At 40.7% G+C, this 20,946-nt stretch overlaps 1 protein-coding gene across 1 annotated transcript; it reads right to left on the reverse strand.

The window, feature by feature from the left end:
- Positions 1-253: 253 nt before the first annotated feature.
- LOC117253126 (uncharacterized) lies at positions 254-2,992 on the reverse strand (the record flags this gene model as incomplete). Its single annotated transcript, XM_033620487.2, has 2 exons — positions 254-716; positions 2,550-2,992. Coding segments are annotated over 2 exons (492 nt in total), but the record flags the coding sequence as incomplete, so codon positions are not given.
- Between the last annotated feature and the right edge of the window lie 17,954 nt (positions 2,993-20,946).

The raw sequence follows: 20,946 nt of genomic DNA on the forward strand, positions 1-20,946 counted from the left end.
TTTTAGGCAAAATATGTGATTAGTGTTAATATGTAATTAGTGAGAGTCACCTATCACAGGAGAGCCAATATGGTTTCTATATAGAGAGACAAGGTAGTAATGCAACTCTTTAAAAAGCTGACATGTTTTTGTATTAATGCATTGAACCAAATTTTCAGATAAATTGTATGTTGTCTTGGGTGTAGATATAATGAAGTAGAGAAATTAATACAACAAATATATTATTATTACTTTATTAATCCCTGAGGGGAAATTCAATGGTAACACATGGTTCACTGTAACACAAATAGGAAAAAAATTCAGATAGTATGATATTAAAGAACAAAGTACTTCATTTGGTATTTTTTTCATATATCTTCAAGTGACAAAAATTGGTGTGCAACAAAGCACAACAGTAGTAATATTGAAGATAGTAGTGTCAATGAAGATTCGTATCTTCAAGTGATAACAATTGGTGTGCAACAAAACACAACAGTAGTAATAAACAATACAAAGTTTAAAATGAAATACAGCCACAAGCAGCTGTGGAGAGTTCCAGGCCCAACAGGCAGTCTTGTTTATGTTTATAACATTAAGAAGGAATAACAAACAAATAAAAAATCACAAATCTGACATGTAACAGTGCTTCTACACCTTCAGCATTGGGAACCTTGTGAAACTGGAAGAACTAACAGGTGTCCTTATCCGGCACCCACTCCAATGGCCACTTCTTTCCACTGTAACACAAACAGGAAAAAAAATTCAGATGTTTTGATTATGCAACAGAATGTAGACACGTAAAGAATCACATAAAGATTCCCGTAGCTGCTGCTTCCATTAGCTGAATTGTGGTGGATTTTAATTACAAACAGTATGCTAACATTAAGTACACTAACTTAATTACTAAATTAATTACCATTTGAGATCACTAATAAACTGCATTATGTCTTTTAAAGTCATAAATCATAAAAGAAAGAGGGAATATTTCCACAATTTTCTCACAGACCATATATCTGCTGAATGAAAATCACATGCTGACAATGGATGAAAAAACAACCACGCAGAGCTGGAAGTATCACATTAAGAATCTTAGACTTAAATTTGTTAAGTTTTGCTCCCACAGTTTAAAAACAACTTAAAATTAATTCCAGGAGCTTTACCTCGAATTGTGTCATTGCCAAATTTGTATTGTAACAGTTGAGTTCTTACAGTCCAGAAGGGCCTTATATGTCCTGTTACCAAAAGGGAACACTTGAACTATTGAAACTATTTTCACTGACACAAAGTTTATAATTTTGAATTTCTTGATTACAGAAGGGGCTGAATTACTGTGACAGGGACTGTGTTTGAGTGGGATTATAATTAACCTTCATAGCTTTGCATTTGGAAACCCTCTTCACAGGGTAAAAGTCTTGGCTCCCTGACACTATATGTGGGCATTCTGAAAGGAAAACATATTAAATTCATAAAGCTTAATACTACATTAAACAAGCCTTTACAGAATGATGAGAGGTTATTGAGATCACATAGTTTATACTTAGTCTCAGTTTTCTTTTTGTAGTTATTCTGGTACAAAATCTGTAAGCAACGCTGGTAAATTACTGTACTCAAAACATGTAGGATAAGTATATCAGCAATAAGACAGAAGTTGAATCCATGAATTTAAAACAAAGTAAATCAGTCTTGCAGTGTCTTGGAGATGTGGATCACTTTCTCACAACCCAGAGTAAAGTTCATTTGACTGTGAAAAAAACAGAGCACTTGTACATTGTACAATCTGCTCCAAAATTACTTGTTAGTGGCAATGTCTATGGACTGGACACACTTACTGTATGAATTAGGGGAAATGTGTAAAACAGCCAAACACACAGAATGAGTGCTGGTTATTGTGCTCAAGACCACCTAAACTGAGAGCAAGTCATGAGCAAGACTAGATCAGTCCCACTCTACAGTATACACTCAATAAAATGTAAAGCATTCAAACCATAAGCACTTAAGGTTAGAGCTGCAACTATTAATTGATTTGTAATCAAATATGAAATTAATCTAGTCTTTTTTTAATAAATAAAAAAACATACAAATTCTGAATTCAGCTTCTTAATATGTCAATAGTTCCTGGTTTCTTTACTCCTTTCTAACAGTAAACTGAATGTCTTTGAGTCGTGAACAAAACAGGACATTTGAGGACGTCATCTTGTACTTTGTAAAACACTGATCAGCATTTTTCACCATTTTATGAGATTTCATGGATCAACAAATGAATGATTAATTGAGGAAATAATTGTCAGATTAATCAATAATGAAAATAATTGTTTGTTGCAACCCTACTTTATTTATCATATATAAGCGTGTTTAGAAATTGTTTGAAATTACAAATGACTCAAGATATTGGTTGCATTTGAAACAGGAAGTTTGACATCAAATCATAGTAAATTTCAAACCTGTTATTAAACAGATAAATTTTAATATATTGCCCAAACCTAATAGGCCACAACCCCTTACAAATGCATATACAGCCCTCATGAAGACTTACAAAAATGAATGTCAAATTTACAAACAGTAAAACACACCTTTCCTTTTCCGTGTTCTGTGTGCTGGGGATCCTGTCAGGGCTGCATGTGGTCCTGCTGAGGCTGCCAAGATTCCACTTTGGGCTGCTGGTGGTGTGGTCAGTGGTGGTGTGGTCAGTGGTAGCCTGGTCAGTGGTGGTGTGGTCAGTGGTGGCCTGGTCAGTGGTGGCGTGGTCAGTGGTGGCGTGGTCAGTGGTGGCATGGTCAGTGGTGGTGTGGTCAGTGACTTCCTGGTCAGTGGTGGTGTGGTCAGTGACGGCCTGGTCAGTGACGGCCTGGTCAGTGGTGGTGTGGTCAGTGTTGGCATGGTCAGTGGTGGCGTGGTCAGTGTTGGCCTGATCAGTGGTGGTGTGGTCAGTGGTGGCCTGATCAGTGGTGGCGTGGTCAGTGGTGGCCTGATCAGTGGTGGTGTGGTCACTGGGGCCACTGAGGCTGCTGGGGGATCAAGGGCCACTGGTACTGGAGGGTCTGGTGAGGCCATTGGTGGTCCAGCTGGGGATCAACACGGGTTGATGAGGGTTCACTCTGTATGTGGGCATTCTGAACGGAAAACATATTAAATTCATAAAGCTTAATACTACATTAAACAAGCCTTTACAGAATGATAAGAAGTTATTGAGATCACATAGTTTATACTTAGTGTCTGTTTTCTTTTTGTAGTTATTCTGGTACAAAATCTGTAAGCAATGCTGGTAAATTACTGTACTCACAACTTATAGGATAAATATATGGTGTGGTCACTGGGGTCACTGAGGCTGCTGGGGGATCAAGGACCACTGGTACCTGAGGGTCTGGTGAAGCCAGTCGTGTTCCAGCTGGGGGATCAACTGGGGTAGATGAGGGTTCACCCAGTTGTCCTGTGGCGTCTTGTGGTAACCAGCCTCCATTGGAAAAGAAGTGAATTATTGAGAGTAAAAATACTTTCACTAATTTAAGTTACATTGCATAATTTGCTAAAAAACAAACAAACAAAAAAAACAATGTATAGAGTTATATAAACAGAATCCCTCAAAATCATCACTTATGACCCACTCAGAACATTTCTGGGCTTCAGCCTCTTTAGCAGCGATTAGCCCCCAGTCAATACAGCGCACGGATTCTGAGGTCAGAACTTAGTGGCAAAAAGTCAGATCACACATCAGTCTTTTTGAGTGGACACAAACAGCATATAGAATTGTGTCATCTGTATTCACAGACAGGCAATGGGCCTATATATTTCTGCTTTAGAATGTAACAGCTGTGAACCAATTTTGAAAATAATGTAATGTTTCTTTGATTTACTTCACTTCTTCCAACTGAAGCTCGCTCACCTAAATTACAATTTAAGTCTCTTTCAATCTCACTTGTTCATTGAGCCGGGGAAGAGGGGCAAAGTTTGAATGGTGTGTTTATAAACAATGTTGCTGATTTTGACTTTAAAGTTTACTCAAAGAGAGCTTTTAGTCCAAAAACAAGTGCTTTATAAGCACTCACAATTATTATGAAATAATTACCTTTATGTAAAAAGAATTAATTACTTGATGTCTGTAGATACCAGTATAAAGCTGCCTCATCATATTGAACCCTGTCCTTCTCACTGTAATCCAACTAAAGCAAATTCATGTAATTAAATAACATGTTTCAACTATGTCAATTCAAGCAAGTGCAGACTCCACAAAAATAATCCTTTATATATCCAGCTAACCCATTAAAAATAATCGGCATGGTTGTGCAGTCTGACTGTTTTTGTTGGAAATCTCTATTGAAAATTATATTACAAACATAAATATTAACAGTAGTGTGATCTATTTATTACACTAGTACATTGCAAATTTGTACAACTCGTTAATAGAAACAGGTGTGTCTACTGGCTGTAGTTGATTGATTGTTCTACCAAACTTCTTTTACAAAACAGAAGTTATTTAACATTAAACTGTTCCCAAGACGGTGTCACATGATGAAGATGTGAAGATGAGATAGTCTACTACACTTCACTTTTTTTTACTGAAACTGTATCATTAAATTACAGCATGGCTAATTTCCTTGTCTCACTATAAAATTTGAATGTGCTGTACTGGCATCAACGTTAAACTATGTTGCTAATGCAGTAGTAGTATTCTGTGACATACATTCACATAATTCATTGTATGCCAATATACTCCTAGCTGTGATGTCAGGGTTAATTACAGTTGTTTTCTACACAGTTAATGTCATAAACACAGTGTACAATAAAGGCTGTTCAACATGAGGACTGGAATCTTTGTTTGTCTTCAGTTTAGGCCACACTAGCTTATCAGCCTAAATGAGTCTCATGATTTACCTGTAAGACTCAAGTTTTACTGCATTTCTTTGTCATTTGTGATGTCAAAAACTCAGATTTTACACGCAGTCAGAAACTAAAAGTGTGTATCCTGCTCATACTTAAGTTATAAAAGTGCACCAAAAAGTGTCTCTTCTGCCAGGCTGCTGTCAGCTGAACAGCCAATCACAGTGGACAGTAGTAGAGGAGGTTGTACCACCGACCACTGCCTGGTTCAAAAGTGGTTTAGCCAGTTTCACTGACTGAAATACACGGGGCTTCGATGTGACGCATCACATAGGACGAGCAGAGCAGAGATTTTTACCAGCTACATAGACTGTCTTTGTTGTGTGCTGGTTGTGTTTTCTGAGGAGATTGTTATTATTGTTGCAATGACTTGATGTTGCGTTCTCTTGCTATTGTTATTACTGAAGCTGCTGTGTCATGAATATGTTCTATTTTTATATAATAGAGTCTTTTAGCATAGAAATTATTCTCTGTTTCCTGCCCAGGGACTACAGATGAAAATTAGCTTACTGCTAACTCTGGTGTGGCTAAGTAGCTCTGCACTGTCCCTGTTAAACAAACAAACAAACAAACAAATAAATTTAAAGAGGGACAGATACTCAACTTTGTTGTGTGAATGTTGGGTTTTGACAGATGCAGCTGGTTTTTACTTGTTTGAGGGCAGCATAGCTGTGCAAGAGGGAAAAATAGACAAGCCATGTAAAAAAATAGAGATGAGCCGTGCGATAGCTGCACGGGCACACACGTCTGCCATGTTCAGTGGAGCAGCTATAGCTAATTATAATGGCCGCTCTCTGCTGGAGACATTTGTGCTCCATTTGTGCTCCTGTATTGCCCTGTGTATAATGATGCAGTTAAATACAAGAGTACCAAGATCTGACTGACAAAAAGTTGACTTGGGGTCTTCCTGACAAATAACTTGAATTACTGTTTTTTCAGGAGCAGCTCCAGTCTTACCTTTATGCTATTAACAATAAATATTTAATACTTTTAAGTATTCAATTACTCTCCTTCATTTTTCTTTGTACGTGATGATTTAAAGTAGCCCAGGAGTTAATTTTTCAAGCAGAATTTAATTTATTGCTGCACGAGGGAAACAAATCATCCATACCTTTTAGGATTTGTTTTGATAAATGTTAAAAATGGTTCACAATAATCTGTTTTGTTTTCTCATAATCCAATACACAGATAACCCATTTTACAATTGTATTTGTAATTGTGTATCATTCAGCCGCTAAGATCATGGGACCAAGCAGTAGGTAGTCTATCTATGTGTTTGTAAAAAAAAAATTCACTTCCTAAATCCACATCAGAGTTCAAACTTGGTCCCTCTTTTAATAAATAAGACATTCTTACCTTGAATAACAATGTCATACAGGCTCTTCATCCTCTCCAGGCGTGTGGTGAAGGTTTCTGAGAGCTGGCAACGGGGTGCCAAAACCTCTGAAACCCAAGAACAGGGTTTCCTCCCAGGCTTTGAGACAAACAAAACAGCCCTTACTCCAAGGGCCTGCAATTTTTCGAGCTACAAAGGGCACACACATACGCACAACAACAACAATAAAAGATATATAAAAAGCAACATTTGGAAACTGCACAGAATTAAAACAATAAAAGGGCTAACATACCAATATGTAACCTTCATCGCAAATATGCGAGGCGGTCCTATTTTTCATGTGGGTATTGACCCAGCTCTCCCGCTTCTTATCAAAATTTTCTATTTTATACTTGAGCCTCAACTTTCATGGCTGCTCAGCTTTGCATACCTTGCAGGTTTTGCAGGCCACATTAAGCTATGCATTGCAGACCACACACTCCCTCAACGTGGATCCCTGGCCTGGCATTTCTATCAGGGATAGAGAGTGTGTGTGAGCAAGAGAGAAAGACTCATATTTTATGATAAACCATGTTCACTGAGAGAACAAGATTTAAAACAGAAAAGCAAAACTTACTTGAAGACAGCGTATACTTATAAAGATGGTAGGCTACAGGTCGAGGTTAATGGGGTGGATCACACGAAGAGTTGTTAGACAGAAGAAAACAAACACATGGTTAATTCTCTTGCAGACAATATAGATCTACTAAACTGAGCTGTCAGTGAAATTAATTCAATTCACCATCTAAACAGCAGGACAATCCTCTTTCTACAGAAAGCTTGTGACTGTTATTAACTTGTTGCAGGAAATGTGTAAAATAGGAGAATAGTGGAGAGCCTGCACCACAGAATAGAGTAGACAGTACACACAGACAAGCTCATCTTCGCGTCACATTTCATCATCAACAAGGCAGTGACATTTCTGTACTCCACGTTGCTATAGTGACAAATGATGCCTGCGGAGCGACTGTTTATTAACCTGCTATACCATTAATTCATTTATCAGCAACTTAACAGTAACTTCAAAATGAGTTCCACAGCCCACACACGCACATATAACGTTACAGGAAGTTTAAAACCACATTAGGACTTTTTAAATGGACTTTGGCCGACCGGACCTAAATTGATAAAAAGATGACAGGACTCTGGTGGGTAACTATAGGAAACTGGCTTGCTACTAAGGGCTCATTTATGCTCCCTTTATGTACGAAAATATATACGTCGGTTTCAAACGATGTTACTGTCACTGCCCACATGCTTTCATGCGCCCTTTATGTTGGCATGGATGTTAACCAATATATCCACCAGGAGGCAGCCCAGCGTCAAAAGTTTATGACAACAACAAACTCAAAAACAAACATGGCGACTGTAGGAGATATTGATAATGTACCTCTTGCATAAAAGACAAAAACAGAGGCAGCGTTGTAGGAGGCGGTGGTCGGTGAGGCCGTTAAATACATCGCGACTGGAGGACGGAGAATTCTTTTCTCTAGTACTGCCGATGAAAGAAATTGAATTGTTATTTCTTCTTCGTGTCTCACTAGAGCTACGTATCGGGTAGTGACAGCAACACTGCCCCCACGGTTCCCGGTGGTACTGCACCATTTGGCCCATATCCTTAAGCTTTATGGAAACGTGCAGAAATACTGACGAAATGAACGCGGAGCACGGACAGAAGGCTCCGTCCATATCCGGATTCGTATTTAACGTTGAGCATAAATAAGCCTTAACGAAAACTCCAAACCACATGTTTCTGGCTTGGAAACTTGTTTCTAAGTGCTTCTTATCAGAAGCAACAGCCTAACTTACAACATCCTCTCAAAACGCTTTTCTGGTGCTGAAAACGTAAAATGTGACATTATGCTGTTTTCTGACCAACTACTGAGGGAAACTATAGGAAACTGGCTTGCTACTATAGAATTCTCCAAACCACGTTTCTGGCTTGGAAACTTGTTTCTTGTGCTTCCGGCTTTCTTACAGTGCAGATGCTCTGCTGCTTGCGCTCCGCTTTGCTTACATTCTTTTGTGGATATACTTGTTTTTTCCTGCTAAAAGCTACAGAAAGTAGATCCTGGATACTTATAAAGCATTGGGACTTTAATTTGTGAAAGATACAGAGGACTACTGCCATATTTTCACCACTTTTTCACCACTTTAGTACTGTGTGAGCAGGGCTGAGGCACAGTGCAAGCCTTTTGCTGTGTCTGTGATTGGAAACCTGTGATTAGGACAAGGACAAGATGGCGAAATCTGTGAGCTGCACAGAATGTGAGCGACTAACCGAGACGATAAGGCAGCTTCAAAAGAAGAATGAAACGCTACAACAAATTCGTGAGAGTGAGCAATTCATTGACTCTGTGGCAGCTAACATACAAGGTGCTGATGACTTTTATATATGGAAATACAACAAATGTGGAGCATACCATTGCTGACTTGGCTGCCAGAGGCTCCCAAACTGGACTTCCCTAACGACCCTTCCTACTGGCACAGGACTGGTGCTCGACCAAAAGCATCAGCTCCAGCCAGGACTTGGGCTGATGTCACTAGACGCAAAGGCAAATCCAGCAGGAAATCAGTCAAGAGAGCCCCAACGCTCACCCCTCCACTTGAACTCTCTCTACAGAACAGGTATGATGCACTGGCTCCAAATGAAATGTGTGACAATACCAACTACACTGAACACAGACAGGCCAATCAGACTTGTGGTATTAAGGCTATCCAAAATGCAAGCAATAGCCCCAAAACCACTGCTAGACCCAGGGCCAGAAAAAACTATGCTAACTCCACACCTGAGAAGCCAAGGGCCAGGAGAAGTATCGCTAACACCACACCTGATCAGCCAGACACCATCCTGATTGGGGACTCAATAACCAAGCATGTAAGAATGGCAAAGACTGAAAATCTAACAGTGTCTGACACGTCTGTCAGGGAGCTAACCGAGCTGTTGCCTGTGATCCTCTCTACACACCCAAATATCATGAGGATCAACATCCATGCTGGGTCTTTTGACATTCTACGAAGAAAAACTGGCTCTGAGATCCTGAAAAAAGACTTTTCCCTGCTCCTGGAGAAACTCAGTGACTGTCAGCCACAAAATGTGTTCATTTCTGGCCCCATTCCAACCCTGGGGAAAGGAATCGAGTCTTTTACCAGACTCCTTGCCCTGAATACATGGCTGACATTGGCATGCTTCACTCATGGGATAAAGTTTATTGACAATTTTAACATCTTTTGGAACTGTAAGGATTGCTTTCAGCGTGATGGGATTCATCCGAACATCACTGGATGCAGACTACTCGGGGCCAACCTACGTCATGCTCTTGGAATGCCACACCAAAACAAGAATGGACAGATAAGAGCCAAGGACAAGTACAGGGCACAGAGACAGACAGCCTGCATCTCTCCCCCTTCACCTGACCCTTTGCTCCACATCACCCAAAGCATTCAGAGGATGTCCCTGGATGTCCCTTCAACAACCCCCCTCCTGCCCTTCACCACAACCACCAAGGAGCCAACGTCCCCCCCCCCCAGCACCGGCGCAACTACTAAGGAGCCAACGTCGACCCTCCCCACCACCACCACAATCACCACGGAGCCAGCGTCAACCCTCCCTCCCTCCACCACGCTCACCAATCAAGGAGTTAGTTAAAGCTGCCACACTAAAGCTCAGTCAAATTGATGAACTCTTAAATAGTAGCCCTAGACATCATCACTCAGGTGCCTGTCAGAGATGAGACAGATCCCATGCCGCTTCCTTAAACATACCAGCGATCTTAAATTGCCGGTGGCATGGTCAAACACAAAAAAGTATGAAAAGTATCAGCCAGAGTCATCTCCAAGGTTTGTCATTCCTGTTTTGACTAGCATCAGGAAAAACAATGTGTCCTCTATCTAATCTGACTCCAGTTATGCGTCAGCCACAGACTGTGTCAGACAATGTTAGTACACTAAACTTAGCTTTATTAAATATCAGATCTCTGGCTGGCAAGTCACTATTAATTAATGATTTTATTATAAAGAGACACCTTGATTTTATGTTTTTAACTGAAACTTGGTTAAATGAAAACAGTGCAGCAGTACTTATTGAATCAGCCCCCCCAAATTTCCATTTTATCAGCTCAGTTAGAGAACTTAGGAAAGGAGGTGGAGTAGCCACTTTATTTAAGGATGTTTACCAGTGCAAACAGTTGTCATATGGGAAGTTTGAGTCTTTTGAATATGTTGCACTGCAGTTGAGATCCTCCTGTCAAGCAGTATTAGTAACCATTTACAAGCCCCCAAAATATAGTGCACACTTTGTTGATGACTTTTCTAAACTATTGTCTGTTGTTTGTATTTATTTTGACTGTGTTGTTATAGTGGGTGATTTTAATATTCATATTGATAATCCCAAAGATGGCAGTGCGAAAGAACTTTTCTATATCCTGGACAACTTTGAACTTTCCCAGCATGTATCAGAGCCAACACACAATAAGGGACATATTTTAGATCTAATTATCTCCAAAGGGCTCAACATTTCTGAGGTTGTGGTGACTGATGTTGCCTTTTCTGATCATTACTGTATTTTCTTTAAAATGGCCATCTCCGCTGACACCAGTAAAATTACAACAGAGGTAATCAGAAAACGCTATATCAACAAAAACACCTGTACACTATTCACCCAGGATTTTATACCCACACCAGCTCTGCCCTCAGTCTCTGTCAATGATCTGGTTCATAGTTTTAGTTCTAAAGCTATGAATATTATGGACAGTATTGCCCCCATGAAGGTCAAAGTTGTCTCTGGTAAGAAAAAACCACCATGGAGGAACGCCACATGGGTAAAAGCTCAAAAAAGAGAATGTAAAAAAGCAGAACGCAGGTGGCGAAAAACCAAACTCCAGGTTCATTATGACATTTATAAGGAAAGTCTGCACATCTATAACTTGGAGCTAAAAAGGGCACGGCAGTCCTTTTTCTCTGAGATTATCAACAAAAATAACAACAATGCACAGACTTTATTTACTGCTGTTGACAGACTGACAAACCCATCAGCGTCAGTCCCTCCTGAACTGCTATCCACCAAGGCATGGAATGACTTTGCTGCTTTTTTCACAGACAAGATTTTAAAGATAAGACAGACAGTCTGTAACTCCAACACAGTGGCTATTTCACCTGTGCCTCATAAGACTACTCCAGTTAATTTGGCACTTTTTCACCCATTAAATTATGCTACTTTGACAGACATAGTTAGAAACCTTAGGTCCACTACCTGCTGCCTTGACACTCTGCCTACAAGCTTTTTTAAAGATGTTTTTAACTGCATAGCATCAGATATACTACAGATAGTCAACTGTTCTCTTCAGTCAGGCCTTTTTCCGACGGCCCTGAAGACTGCAGTCATTAAACCTCTCTTAAAAAAGCCTAACCTGGATGCCTCAGTAATAAATAACTACAGGCCCATATCAAACCTACCATTTTTAAGAAAGATCATTGAAAAGGTTGTTTTTCAGCAACTTAACACCTTCTTGGAGCAAAACAATTCCTTTGATGCCTTTCAGTCTGGATTTCGAACACATCACAGCACTGAGACTGCACTTGTAAAAGTTTTAAATGACATTCATCTGAGCAGTGATGCATCAAAGATTTCGGTTCTGGTATTACTGGACCTCAGTGCTGCATTCGACACAGTTAACCATAAGATACTGCTCGATAGACTAGAAAAGTTTGTGGGACTTTCTGGCACCGTGCTAAATTGGTTTAAATCTTATTTACAAGACAGGGATTTCTTTGTGTCACTTGGCAATTATGAATCTGTGTGTGGCAGCACACACGTACCAGTGGGGTTGGTACAATGGTTAGATTTATAAACAACCCAATGGAAGCTAGACAACGCCACCCTGGGAATTTCGCCCAGGAAATAGTTATAGTACCAATATAAGGCACACAGGTTAGTTTTACTTGAGGCGGGAGACGTGGTTCTGGTTAAAATACAATATGCTTTATTACAAAAGTTATTAAAAATACCTAATAAAAATACCATGCATACAGGGATGTGAAGGGAAGGGAGGACACTAACAGGGCTGGAGCTTACCAGTGGAGGGGAATGGGGCAATGAGGAGGCGAGAGGGATCCCAGGAAAAGGAGCACCCCAGTCACTCGTGTCACTCACGCACGCAAACACACAACGGGGAAACCAAATGAAAACCGGGGGTTGCACAGCACACAAAAGGGGACACCACCACCAGGGCACCAAGACCACCACCGTAAGCTTCCAGCACCTGAAAGGAGAGAGGAAACAATTATTGGGGTGAACTCAAATAATCAAATCACCAATAAACAAAAATAAATACAAAGCTTTTAACAAAGGGGCAGCGACCAAATTTGCAAATTAACAAAATAATTTAGCTGCCATAAATATTTCAAAACAATTTAACAAGAACAATGTACACAAAATAATCAGAATTATTCAACAGAATATAAACGGCACTTGATCAAAATAAAGTTAACATGACATCAGATAACCAAAACAAAAATAATTGAAACTAATCAATTGAGTGCACCTCCAGTGGTGACAAAAGGAGCAAATGGGAAGCCAATGAACAAAAATGAGAAAATAAGGGAGTTAACCCCGCAGCTCACACACATAAAATATGGGCCCAAGGAAAATGGCCTGCAAACGTCAGCATATACAGTTCGTTTGTTTTAGCTGCACGAGCCTCCTATCAACGCCAGCATAGTTGACACCGGCAGAAGCAAGGCAGGAAAGCCACAGCCCAGAGGCAAGGCACGGCAAATGGCGGTGTACACAAATCAGTGCAAAACAGAAGCAAAGCACAGCAAAACAGGAGCAAAGCAAAGCAGACCCAAGCAAAGCAGCAGTGGTTCCCAATCAGCAGCGTCACATGGCCCACCTGTCAGTGTCTGCCATAAATAAAAAGAAATAAACTAAATTAATATAAAAGACAAACTAAATGTTAAGGGTGAGAGCAGAAAGACAGGTTGACATGCGCTGTACATACCGATCAGGCTGCGTCAGACCGCATGCGGGAGAGGAGAGGAGAGCTTCGTGCTTAGATGGCTGCGGTTGCAAACCGTGGCCGCCAATAAGCCACGTGCGCCGGAACGGAGAATCCCCGTGAGCGGTTACTTCGGCACGGTGTCTGACAATCCGACATCCGAAACCAAACATAGCGACCAATATAATAACGTGCCGAATCAGGCGAAATCAGGTACCAAAGCAAGACAGCTACTGCCACATTACCTGCACCAGCAACGGTGGGAAGGAGGAAGTGAGGCGACAAGGAAGTGGGCGGGCCTCAGAGCCAAAGAGCGAGAGGGCGACAAGATGGGCACTGCCCTCCTATATAGAGTGGCCTCAGGTGCCGATTGGTTAATGTGCTGAGGGGAGAGCAAGGTGGCACACTCGTCATGAGAGCAGGGATGATGCATCTCATCCTGCTACATGTGCGAACAAAAATTACATGTGGAGTTCCTCAAGGGTCCATTCTTGGGGCGCTTCTGTTCAACATCTATATGCTCCCTCTTGCTCAGATTATGGAATATCATAACATCTCCTACCATACTTATGCAGATGACACACAACTTTACATAACAGTGCCACCAGATGACTACAGTCCCCTACATCTGCTAAATAAGTGCATTGACGAAATCAATACGTGGATGTGCCAGAATTTTCTACAACTAAACACAGACAAAACTGAGATAGTTGTTTTTGGCCCCAAAGAACAAAGATCAATAGTCAGTGCTCATCTTGACGCCATGACACTAAAACCTACAAATCAAGCCAGAAATCTTGGTGTAGTTCTGGACTCAGACCTAAATTTCAATAGTCACATTAAGACAATTACTAAATCAGCCTACTACCACCTTAAAAACATAGCAAGAATAAAAGAATTTCTGTCTAAACAAGATACAGAAAAACTTGTTCATGCTTTCATTTTCAGCAGGCTGGAAATGGTGTAATGGTGTCTTCACAGGCCTGAGTAAAAAATCAATCAGACAACTGCAGCTCGTCCAGAACGCTGCTGCCAGAGTCCTCACCAACACCAAGAGAGTGGAGCACATTACACCAGTGCTTAAGTCACTGCACTGGCTTCCTGTGTGTCAAAGGATAGACTTTAAAATCTTGTTACTTGTCTTTAAAGCACTAAATGGTCTCGGACCTAAATACATCTCTGATTTACTTGTACGTTATGAAGCATCCAGACCCCTCAGATCATCTGGAACAGGTTTACTCAGTGTTCCCAGGATCAAAACCAAACAAGGTGAAGCAGCCTTTAGTTTCTATGCTCCCCGCCTGTGGAACAAACTTCCAGAATATCTGAGGTCGGCTAAAACTGTCAGCTCATTTAAAACAGGGCTTAAAACATTACTATTTACTGCAGCTTACCAGTGAACTAGACATGTAGCTTATTGTTAGGATAATCTGTAGCTATTGTTTTTGTATTTGTCTGCTGTTGCTTTTGCTTTATGTTTGCTTTTTAAATGCATTTTCTGCACTGTTTTTAACTATTTATTGTCTTGCTTTTAGCTTTTGTTTTTAATGATCTATTGTTCCTTTAATGTTCTATTTTAATGTATTTCTCTTGTAAAGCACATTGAATTGCCTTGTGTATGAATGGTGCTATATAAATAAAATTGCCTTGCCTTGCCTTGCCTTCTAAGTGCTTCTTATCAAAAGCAATAGCGTAACTTACAACATCCTCTCAAAACGCTTTTCTGGTGCTGAAAACGCAAAATGTGACATTATGCTGTTTTCGGACCAACTAGTGAGGGAAACTATAGGAAACTGGCTTCCTACTAGAGAATTCTCCACACCACATGTTTCTGTCTATGAAACTTGTTTCTAAGTTCTTCTGATCGAAAGCAACAGCTTAAGTTACAACATCCTCTCAAAACGCTTTTCTGGTGCTGAAAATACAAAATGTGACATTATGCTGTTTTCTGACCAACTACTGAGGGAAACTATAGGAAACTGGCTTGCTACTATAGAATTCTCCAAACCACATGTTTCTGGCTTGGAAACTTGTTTCTAAGTGCTTCTGATCGAAAGCAACAGTGTAACTTACAACATCCTCTCAAAACTCGTTTCTGGTGCTGAAAACGCAAAATGTGACATTGTGCTGTTTTCGGACTGAGGGAAACTATAGTAAGCTGGCTTGCTACTATAGAATTCTCCAAACCACATGTTTCTGGCTTCGAAACTTGTTTCCAAAGTGCTTCTTATCAAAAGCAATAGCATAACTTACAACATCCTCTCAAAATGCTTTTCTGGTGCTGAAAACGCAAAATGTGACATTATGCTGTTTTCGGGCCAACTACTGAGGGAAACTATAGGAAACTGGCTTGCTACTAAGGGAGACTCCATACCACATGTTTCTGGCTTGGAAACTTGTTTCTAAGTGCTTCTGATCGAAAGCAACAGGTTAAGTTACAACATCCTCTCAAAATGCTTTTCTGGTGCTGAAAACGCAAAATGTGACATTATGCTGTTTTCTGACCAATGACTGAGGGAAACTATAGGAAACTGGCTTGCTACTGGAGAATACTCCAAACCACATGTTTCTGGCTTGGAAACTTGTTTCTAAGTGCTTTTGATCGAAAGCAACAGGTTAAGTTACAACATCCTCTCAAAACACTTTTCTGGTGCTGAAAACGCAGAATGTGACATTATGCTGTTTTTGGGCCAACTACTGAGGGAAACTATAGGAAACTGGCTTGCTACTAAGGAAGACTCCAAACCACATGTTTCTGGCTTGGAAACTTGTTTCTAAGTGCTTCTGATCGAAAGCAACAGGTTAAGTTACAACATCCTCTCAAAACACTTTTCTGGGCCTGAAAACGTAAAATGTGACATTATGCTGTTTTCGGACCAACTAGTGAGGGAAACTATAGGAAACTGGCTTGCTACTAAGGAAGACTCCAAAGCACATGTTTCTGGTTTGGAAACTTGTTTCTAAGTGCTTCTTATCAAAAGCAATAGCATAACTTACAACATCCTCTCAAAATGCTTTTCTGGTGCTGAAAATGCAAAATGTGACATTATGCTGTTTTCGGGCCAACTACTGAGGGAAACTATAGGAAACTGGCTTGCTACTAAGGAAGACTCCAAACCACATGTTTCTGGCTTGGAAACTTGTTTCTAAGTGCTTCTGATCAAAAGCAACAGGTTAAGTTACAACATCCTCTCAAAACGCTTTTCTGGGCCTGAAAACGCAAAATGTGACATTATGCTGTTTTCTGACCAACGACTGAGGGAAACTATAGGAAATTGGCTTGCTACTGGAGAATACTCCAAACCACATGTTTCTGGCTTGGAAACTTGTTTCTAAGTGCTTTTGATCGAAAGCAACAGGTTAAGTTACAACATCCTCTCAAAACACTTTTCTGGTGCTGAAAACGCAGAATGTGACATTATGCTGTTTTTGGGCCAACTACTGAGGGAAACTATAGGAAACTGGCTTGCTACTAAGGAAGACTCCAAACCACATGTTTCTGGCTTGGAAACTTGTTTCTAAGTGCTTCTGATCGAAAGCAACAGGTTAAGTTACAACATCCTCTCAAAACACTTTTCTGGTGCTGAAAACGTAAAATGTGACATTAAGCTGTTTTCGGACCAACTAGTGAGGGAAACTATAGGAAACTGGCTTGCTACTAAGGAAGACTCCAAAGCACATGTTTCTGGTTTGGAAACTTGTTTCTAAGTGCTTCTTATCAAAAGCAATAGCATAACTTACAACATCCTCTCAAAATGCTCTTCTGGTGCTGAAAACGCAAAATGTGACATTATGCTGTTTTCGGGCCAACTACTGAGGGAAACTATAGGAAACTGGCTTGCTACTAAGGAAGACTCCAAACCACATGTTTCTGGTTTGGAAACTTGTTTCTAAGTGCTTCTGATTGAAAGCAACAGGTTAAGTTACAACATCCTCTCAAAACACTTTTCTGGTGCTGAAAACGCAAAATGTGACATTATGCTGTTTTCTGACCAACTACTGAGGGAAACTATAGGAAACTGGCTTGCTACTAAGGAAGACTCCAAACCACGTTTCTGGCTTGGAAACTTGTTTCTAAGTGCTTGTGATCGAAAGCAACAGCTTAACTTACAACATCCTCTCAAAACGCTTTTCTGGTGCTGAAAACGCAAAATGTGACATTATGCTGTTTTCTGACCAACTACTGAGGGAAACTATAGGAAACTGGCTTGCTACTAAGGAAGACTCCAAACCACATATTTCTGGCTTGGAAACTTGTTTCTAAGTGCTTCTGATCGAAAGCAACAGCTTAAGTTACAACATCCTCTCAAAACGCTTTTCTGGTGCTGAAAACGCAAAATGTGACATTATGCTGTTTTCGGACCAGCTAGTGAGGAAAAATTGGTGGATTTCGTACATTTTGGCTCTCTTTTCCCATTCCTTCCCAAAATGCATGGGTTACTTTCGGCCCCGATCCCACGGCTACCATTTGGGATACTTTGCATTATGGACAACCCGATTTGGGGCTAGTAGCCCTTTACGGGCAACTGTTGTCCAATTGTTACACAGGGGCGCAACTGACCCATTTTAGTACACGAAAGTAGTTGATCCAATTGATCCCGCCCACTCCAGTCTGGGCAACTTTGCTCTTTTGGGCAACTTCATCCTCATTGGCCCTGGTACCATATGTTGGTGTGCCCAGATGACCCCTCCCACTCCATTTTGGACACGTTTTCCCTTTTAGGCAACTTCATCCCCATTGACCTTGGATCTCCCTCATTGGCCCTGGTACCATGAGGGGGCGTGCCCAGATGACCCCTCCCACTCTTTTTTGGGCGACTTTGCCCTTCTGGGCAACTTCATGCCAATTGACTATGGATCTAACTTATTGGCCCTTATACAGTACCATGAGGGGGCATGCCCAGATGACCCCTCCCACTCCATTAAGGGCAACTTTGCTATTTTGGGCAACTTCATCCCCATTTACTTTGGATCTTCCTCACTGGCCCTGGTACCATGAGGGTGCGCATCCAGGTGACCCCTCCCACTCCATGTTGGGCTACTTTGCCATTTGGGGACACTTCATCCCCAATGGATATGGATGTCCCTCAATGGCCCTGGTACCATAGCTAGGTACAACTTACAGGTCATTTTTGGCCAAGCTTTCCCTTTTAGGCAACTCACTCACAATCAAATTTGGATTTCCATTTTGGGCAACTTTGTCCCCTTTTGGGCAACTTTTTTCCATTTTGGGCAACTTTTCACTTTTGGGTTACTTCAGTTTTGCATTTTCAGCTAATTTTGCATATTCACAGGTGGGCCTTTTATTGGACACAATAATAAAAACGAATCACTGTTAAAGATGATTAAAACAAATGCAACTGTCTGTGTCAATCTGTATTCATCATTTTTGGGCCAGTTGGTGAGCTCTGGGATTGCTTTTTGCTTGTAGTAGGTCACTCCACAATTCTCAAAATTGGTACACAGATAGGGCCTGGGCCTCTCTACTGAAATACCGAACCAAATTGAGGCTAAATCATTTATTTAGACGAAAATGAGATCATGACCTTTGACATTCATTTTTGGGCAACCCCTGTCCTATTAGGGCAACTTTGCATAAAACTCTTTTGGTGGACCATAGGCCCCCTTGGGCCCAAGAGACACCATTTTTGGTCATCATAATCAGCTGGGGGCCTCGAACAATGATACGGAAAAAAGTCTCAAAGTGCTTTTAAAAGAAGTTCCTCCATCTCAATCCTCACATAACCATGGTGTTAGATATATGACCCCTAACAGGATCTGTCATGCTTGGTCAGAGTTGGGGATTTTTGTCTTCTGAATATGCCAGTGACCTGAAATTTTAATATGTTGTACAGGGGCCTGAGATGAATAGATATAAGTTGGTTTGGAGTCAATCGCTCTTTCTGAAATGGCGGGGGCAAAAAGATTCAACACGTTGATAGTTTGAATGGTCGCCATTCACTCAAAAGATGTCCAACTGACTTGAAACTTGAAAATACACATCTCCTAGAGTCATACATTGGGTATACAAAATCCCATCTCTGTTGACCCTTTGGGGGGGAAGTTAGCTTTCTGGGGGTCTTTTGGGAACGGCGCCACATCAGCCTTGTAGAAGGCTCTTTTCTATGAAACATACCTGGAAATTATGGTAATATCTCAATATTAGATCAGTTTTTTCTTCAATAAGCACTTACTGAAGTTTGGAATTTGGGCAACTTTGAGGCAAATTGGGGATGAAGTTGCTTACAAAGAAAAAGTTGCCCAAAATGGAGTGGAAGGAGTCACCTGGGCATGCCCAGGGGCAGTAATGGTTATTAGTATTAGTATGGTTATTAGGTTATTAATAATGGTTATTAGTAAATATTTATTTTTGTTGTGGCCAATAAAAAAGTAAATGTGTGCATGTCCCTCCCCCATAGTACTGTGGCCAGTGACAGAGATTCAAAATCAATGTGGACAAAGTTCCCCACATTGTATCAGGGCCAATGAGGGAGATCCATACTCAAAAAGGATTAAGTCGCCCAAAAGGGAAAAGTTGTCCTTAATGGAAATCCAGAGTGGACGGGCAGAAAGTAGCCCTAAAAGGAGAAGTTACCCAAATGGGAGTGGGCGGGGCAAAGTGACATCATCACCAGAATGGCAGTGCTTCATAGTATAGTGGACTCACAGGGAGGGTGTGAGGAAATAGGAGAGTGGATAGAGCATATGCCTAGGGAACACAAGAGTGTAGGCTCAAGACCGCCTGGTGCAGTCAGCAACCCAACCCAACCCAAAAGTAGCTCAAATGCATTAGGAAGGGATATAAATATGTTTCATTATTTATATTTCTGATGTTTCAAGACATTTTAATCATTTTTTTTTTTGCAAAACTGCAGCAATTTCAAACATCAGTGTTGTGTGCTGGAAGAGTTATTGCACAGAGATAGCCAAATCTCACCTAGTTGCCCAAAAATTATGAATACAGATTGACACAGACAGTTGCATTTGTTTGAATCATTTTTAACAGTAAATCATTTTTCTTATTGTGCTAAATAAAAAGTCCACCTGTGAATGTGCAAAATTGGCTGAAAATGCAGAACTGAAGTAACCCAAAAGTGAAAAGTTGCCCAAAACGTAAATCTAAAGTCGACTGTGAGAAAGTATCCCGAAAGGGAAAAGTAGCCCATAACATGTGCATGTCCCTCCCCCACAGTACTGTGGCCAGTGACAGAGATCCACCGTCAATGTGGACAAAGTTCTCCAAAAGGGATAATTTGCCCAAAATTGAAATCCAGAGTCAATGTGCAATGAGGGCGATCCATAGTCAAAATGGATGAAGTTGCCCAAAAGGAAAAAGTTGTCCTTAATGGAAATCCAGAGGCAATAATGGTTATTAGTATTACTATGGTGTCCAATAAAAAGTCCACCTGTGAATGTGCAAAATTAGCCGAAAATGCAAAACTGAAGTAACCCAAAAGTGAAAGGTTGCCCAAAATGGAAATCCAAATTCAACTGCGAGAAAGTTGCCCAAAATGGAAAAAAAAAGTTGCCCAAAACTGGAAGAAGTTGCCTAAAACGGAAAAAAGTTGCCCGAAATGTAAATCCAAATTGGTGTTGAAACAGCGCATCCGTTTTGGGTAGCCGCATCAGTTTTGGGTAAAATTAGCACACTTTTTGGGCTACTTTTTTCTTAACCTGTTACTTTCGATCAGAAGCACTCAGAAACAAGTTTCCAAGCCA

Source organism: Epinephelus lanceolatus, chromosome 9, assembly GCF_041903045.1.
Source record: "Epinephelus lanceolatus isolate andai-2023 chromosome 9, ASM4190304v1, whole genome shotgun sequence".
Lineage (NCBI taxonomy): Eukaryota > Metazoa > Chordata > Actinopteri > Perciformes > Serranidae > Epinephelus > Epinephelus lanceolatus.